This window comes from Athene noctua, chromosome 6 (genome assembly GCF_965140245.1).
Source record: "Athene noctua chromosome 6, bAthNoc1.hap1.1, whole genome shotgun sequence".
Classification (NCBI taxonomy): Eukaryota; Metazoa; Chordata; class Aves; order Strigiformes; family Strigidae; genus Athene; species Athene noctua.
The window spans coordinates 35,638,818-35,644,817 of record NC_134042.1 but is presented as its reverse complement, the minus strand read 5'-3'; the positions used below and the strand labels follow the sequence as shown (position 1 = coordinate 35,644,817).

The following is a 6,000-nucleotide window of genomic DNA, read 5'->3' as shown; positions in this document are numbered from 1 at the left end:
CAATGTAAACAGGGGATTGTAATTTATTTAGCAACATTGTGCAGCAAGATGCAGTACCATGGCACACCAGATGAAATATATTTCCCACATCTGAAATTGTTCAAGGGTTAAGATTCAAAAAAAGGCACTTTAAAATGAAGGAATTTACCAGCTTTCTCCTTCCTAAGACTGAATCTGGTCTCTGATACATGTCATTCAAGTTTGTCTCTACTGGAGCAAAGCAAATACTTCCTTTGTAGCTCCTGTGCTTCATTTCCACAGGAGCCAAGAATGCTCAACCCCTCTGAAAACCTGTTCTCCCGTATCTGGAAAGAAGTTCATAAATCTTTCTGTCTCTGCAGACTCTGTTTTAGATTGAAACTGTGACATTTTTAAAGAAAAAACTTTCAGAAATAAATAATTTAGGAAGATGGCTTCAGTAATGTTATGTTTCAATACATTCATACTCTTTTCTGATTCAAATGTAAATTTTGAGTTTCATATACTCATGGAAATTTTAGTAAAGTCTAAAATAAGTCCAGTGAAATGACTGCTGAAATAAAGCACTGATATTACCTAAATGAAACACTTCAAAACAGGAAACCCAAATCAGTTTGTTTCAGGATTCTTACTTAATTTTGATAATGTTTGATAAAGTCTTGTATTTGGACCTTTTTGAGTTACAAATTTTCCTGAAGTTTGCTACCCTGAATGTTTAAATATCAGTGAAACGTTCTGCAGCAGGAATCATGCTATCAAAATACATTTACTAATTCTAATTACATTAATGAACTGTGCAAAAAAGTGTGACTATGATTAAGATAAAAAGTGCTCTGAAAAATAAAGGCTATATCAGTGGCAAATAATTTAAGAAAAATAAGCATTTATTCCTCCACGCCACCACAAATAGAGACAAAGTACTATTAGAGACATTTTCAAACACTGGTATGAGCTGTTTGCAGGTGATTTCACTCCCTACATACTTTCTAATACAATCTTGGTTTAGGATGACTTCACTGTTCATGTAAATAATGACAGGAATGTAAAATGGTCTCTACCTACTCCCTAGGTCAGTGACTCCCTTCATATTTCTTAAGGCTTTCCCCCTTCTTTCCTCCGAATGGATGCTTCTAACACTTTTCCGATACTCTGTTGAGGTTATTAAACCGCATTTGTTGTGGCACGGTGAGTCAGCAGAACTCCCTGAGCGGTGTCAACTGTACAGGGCTCCACGCCTGGTTCACAGAAACCCCCATCGTAGGAGCATCATCTGCATCTCAGTTCAGGACTGCAGGTACCGCCAACCACTCTGTGAAAGACATAATTATTATGAAAGCTATGCTTTCCATTCCCAAAGGGACAGAGAAAAACGCTCAGGCTTGGACGATACTCATTTAAGATGAAGGGCAAAACAAAGATGGGAAAATTATACTTGTGCTGGAAACATTCTTCCTCTGAAATGAAGCACAGAACAGCTGCCTCGGCATTTAGGCCTGAACAACCCAAAAATCAGAATGGCAGCTCACGCTGGCACCGCCTGCCTTCTCCTGCCTCCTGCAGAAGAAAGTTAAATAAGAAATAGCTGTTACCTAAACTTCCGTTAAATCCTGACAGATACTTGCCAAACGTTGGAAGAAGGAAGGTACTTGGTTTTGCGGTGAAAACTCGTATTGACGGGAACCTGTTTTCTGTGACAGATGTCCACCTTTATACTGCATGACCGTTTTAGGTAGCTCTAATAGGAAATACAAGTAGCTGTATAAACTGTTCTTCCTTTGGAGAACGAAATTATACGGCCCATCGGCGGGCCGCACTGGACGCCCCCGGCCCTGATGCCCCGGCGAGCACGGCGGGGGCAGCGCCGGCAGCCGCCCGGCCCGGCAGCACGGCCAACCGGCCCGGGGGCGGCGAAGGCGCCCCGAGCCCTCTCGGGAGGGGTTTGCCCATGGGAGGCACGACAGGAGGGACCGGCGGATGCCCCCCGCCGTGCCGGCAGCAAGCTGCGGCGGGCAAAGCCGCAGGGGGGAGCGGTGAGGGAGGCGCGAACACCAGCCCGAGCCCAGCCGGGGCGGCGGTGCCGGGGCGGCGGTGCCGGGGCGGCGGTGCCGGGGCGGCGGTGCCGGGGCGGCGGTGCCGGGGCGGCGGTGCCGGGGCGGCGGTGCCGGGGCGGCGCTGGCGCAGGCCGGGCAGCCAGGCCAGCCCGAGGCAGACGCGCGGTCTCTTTAAGGTGGCGGCGCGGGCCCGGCCGCCCCCTGCTGGCGGCGGGGCGGGTGTGTCCTGCCGCCCGCCCGCCCCGGGGCTGTGGGCTGGGAGCGGGGAGAGGCGGGGACGAGCCGGAGGAGGAGGAAGTGGAGGCTGTGAATAGCGGGCAAATGGGGAGCTGAGCGGCTGCAGCAGCACCGCGGCCGCGCAGCAGAACAGCGGCGGCAGCGGGCGAGCGCGGCGGTGGGGTCCGTGCGGGCGGCGGCGGCCCGGGAGAGGGGCGGCGGGGCGCTGCGCTGCGGGGCGCTGCGCTGTGGCGGGTGGCGGCGGCGGCGTGCCCGCTCGGCTGGGCGCTCCGGGGCTGGCAGCGGGCGGGCGGGCTGGCGGCGACAGCGGCTTCCCCGCCGGCAGAGGCACCTTCCCTGCCCGCCCGGGTGAGCTGCCTGCCGGCGCGGGGCGAGGCCTGCCGGGGGCTGCTCGCCGGCGACGGCGGCTGCGCCTGGCTCGGTCCAGCGGCGCAGGGCGGGCGGGTGGGGGGTAGCGCCGGCGTCCTCCGCGGGGAACCGACTGATTTTCCTTTCTCTTTTCCTCTTAAAGCCGTTGCTTCGCAGGCGCCGAGCGCGAGCGGTAGCCGGGCTGTCCCCGCCGCCCCGGGCTGATCCCCCTCCTGGCGGGGCGGCCGCCGCCTCTCCGGGCCGGCACCATGCAGACCTTCCTGAAGGGGAAGCGGGTGGGTTACTGGCTGAGCGAGAAGAAGATCAGGAAGCTGAATTTCCAGGCCTTCGCCGAGCTGTGCCGGTAAGGAGGCGGCCCTCGCCGCGCCGCGGGGAGCGCCGGGGCGGGCGGCGGCCGGGGGGCGCGGCGGCCCTGGGCTGGGGCTGGGGCCGGGGCCGGGCCGCGCCGGGGTCGGCCGTGGCCCGCGCCGGCCTTCGGGCGTTTTGTGCTCGGTGCGTGATTCCCTTCAGCCGGCTCTGCCCGCCAGGGCCGGGGGAGGGCAGGGCTGGCCGGTGTCCCCCGGGCGCCCCGCGCCGTGCCCGCCGCTCACCTGGGCGGCCGCCGCCCCGGGCGTGGGGGGGTGTGGGGGGCCGGCACGGCCCTGCCTTACTGCCTGGGGAAACTTCGGTCTGCCGCTTCCCAGGAGGTCTCTGGTATGCCCGGTGGAAGGGTCTCGTTTGGGATCTCTGCGGACCTTGCTAAGATTCGGAGCAGAAGCTGAGTTATTAGGAAGAGTCAAATGACAGGGAATAACTTTCCTTCATGTTGTGTGAAAACACATAAAATTAGGGTATATGAACCCCCGAGTGAGCTTGTATTCACCTGAGACGTAAATGAGGTGTCTGAAGGTGGTATAATTGCATCTATTTTCTGCAGTCCCAGAGGTAAAGGTTAGTTTGATAAGCTGGAATTAGACTTTATCTGAATAGTTTAGAGGGTAATATATGCAGTATATTACACAATTTTATTATTTAATTGGAAGTGTAAACTCCCTGCAGGTCCAGGGTCTTGTGGCACATGCATTACAGCTTCTGATACTGAATAACAGCTTTTTCTATATATTTCACTGTAAGTTTATAACAAGTATATGAAATCAATTTTGATAATAGAAAATATGCTAAATAAACTGTGTTCTGGTTTCTGTGGTCTGTTCAAACTTTACAGAATATATTTTATGGGACTTCAGATACACTTTATTAAAGCATGTCATACCAAAAACACCAATCCCTGTGAAATTTCTCTTGGCAGCACTTGCTCCTTTCTGTAAAGACTAAAGAGGCAGAAGAAACAGAAAACTATTTTGAGAAAGTGACAGAAGCTTTTACATCGGCTTGTGTTCTTGGCATTCTGTATTCTCTCTATCAAACTTAAGCAAAACTTACCAGAGGTTTTTAAAGTATAGAAAAGGCCGCAGGTTCTGGTTTAATGTCTTTTTAAATTTCATGTGATTATCCAAACAAAATACTTGTGGATGAATAATGCTAAGCTTTGACCTTGCCTTAGAGACTTCGGGTTAGTTTTTGTGATGCTCAAAAATATAATTTAATCTCTAATAAGCGTAAGAAAAATGTAATTTTTAGGGCCTTGAAGTTTGGTATAGGGTGGTTTTTGTGCCTGGAAACTTAAGGGGGATCCCAGTAAATACACAAAAGGCTTTTTGTTGTAATTTGTCTTTCATTCTTGGTATTATGTGCTGTACATAGGAATCTCCAAAACTGATTTTCTGCCCTCCGCTGTCCTTGTTTCTCCTTTTGGCTAGGTTCTTTGCTTCGTTTTTCTCTACTTCTGAAATCCCTTACACTTGTGTTACGTAACATGGATCTGCAATTTCTTCATGTATTGTACAAATTTATAAATAGTTTTAGATCCTTGCAGTGCTGTGAAAATTTATCCCCAAACGTCTCCCTTGCTACAGTTAATTTCTTATTGAAAATTAAGCCATCTCATTCTGTACTGGCTAAGCTTACTTCGAATAGCATTTACAGACATTGGATAGATACGACTGCTCAGTCATGCTTTGATGTTTTTAAAAGCCTTTAACATTAGTCTTTCCATAGAAGTGGAGTTAAGCGCTCAGTTTAAAGATCAGTACAGTCACTGGAGCAAGTTATGCTGATATCTTGGATGCTCTGTTTTCCTTCCTGGTAACTTGCGTTGATGCCAGTGGGAAGCTGCATTCATTTAGGCAAAGATTTCAAGTATTTTATGCATAATATCTTCTTGATTACTTGTGTGTTTGTAAGCTTTTGTTGCTGTAGAAAAAGTGGTGCCAAGCTCAACATGCATCTTACCAGAAATATTGTGTATGGTAGGAAATACGGCAAGCGTACTCATTCCTGTACAGTGATTCATGTGTTAGAGTGGACTATGTGTCTGTCTATCTACTCTATGTACTTTATGGTGACTGTTACTTGGAATTTATTTGCCTGTTGCCTAGGGATATACTTTCTGGATGACTACAAAGTTCAGTTTTGTTTGTACGGGTTTGCAATGAAGCAGTTATATAATCCAGGAAAGTAAGAGGAGCCTCCTAATGAACTCTGAAGCGCACTGGGTTTAAAGCAGGGGTATTGCTAGGATGAGCATTTTCTTTGCTGTCTGCCAGTGCAGCCACTTCTAGTGCAAAGCACTGGTGTCCTAAAAGGATCATGGACAGACATTTCGAAGTCTGTTTGAACCATCCCCAGAGATAGTCTTAAGTGTTGAACTACTTTCTTAAGAGTGGTTCCAGGTTTTGTCTCCAACAACATTCCTAAGCTGAAATGTTGTTACATTTTCCTAACTGAAATGAGACATGAGCTAGTGTGAGTAGACCAGCAGCTAAGGTGCTGCTTTGGGGCATAGGCAGGCCTGCCTTCAGATTTCTGCTCCACAAAGACTGGACAGGAACCTTAAATATTTTACTCATGTTTGTATCTATCTCTAAGTGCAGATTAGGTTTCCCTGTTAAGTTTTGACATCTAAATTCTTCTAGGTTTGTTACTGGAGAAACGGGTACCTGCCTCCTATTCTTAACATTTTCACTTGGTTATGTAAAGTTCTGATAACACATGTGGCTGGCACAGCAGCTGTCCTGCCTGAACACAGTATCTTGGGTCTTTTGCCTAGGCTTTGTATCTACAAGGTGATCTTTCTTGTATCAAAGGCCTTTGAGCTCACCTGCAATTTTGGTCCTCATTGCTGGCACACTAGATACATCGCACCTGAGCTGTATTCTTTGTAGGGCATAACAGCCATGGCTGTGCCTTCCGGGTGTAGTCCAAGGGGATGAAAGCAGTGCCTGTGGTGATACCTGCTTCCACATTTATAGCCCAGACCAGCGGT

General features: G+C 49.4%; 1 protein-coding gene across 1 annotated transcript in view; it reads left to right on the top strand.

Annotated features, from left to right (window-relative positions):
- The first annotated feature begins 2,277 nt into the window (after window positions 1-2,277).
- ITPK1 (inositol-tetrakisphosphate 1-kinase) overlaps window positions 2,278-6,000 on the top strand; it is a 156,806-nt gene continuing 153,083 nt past the window's right edge. Inside the window, exons 1-2 of the mRNA XM_074908571.1 lie at window positions 2,278-2,429; window positions 2,779-2,979. Of these exons, the coding sequence (XP_074764672.1) occupies window positions 2,885-2,979 (95 nt within the window). The 5' untranslated portion in view covers window positions 2,278-2,429; window positions 2,779-2,884. The remainder of the gene's footprint in view (window positions 2,430-2,778; window positions 2,980-6,000) is intronic.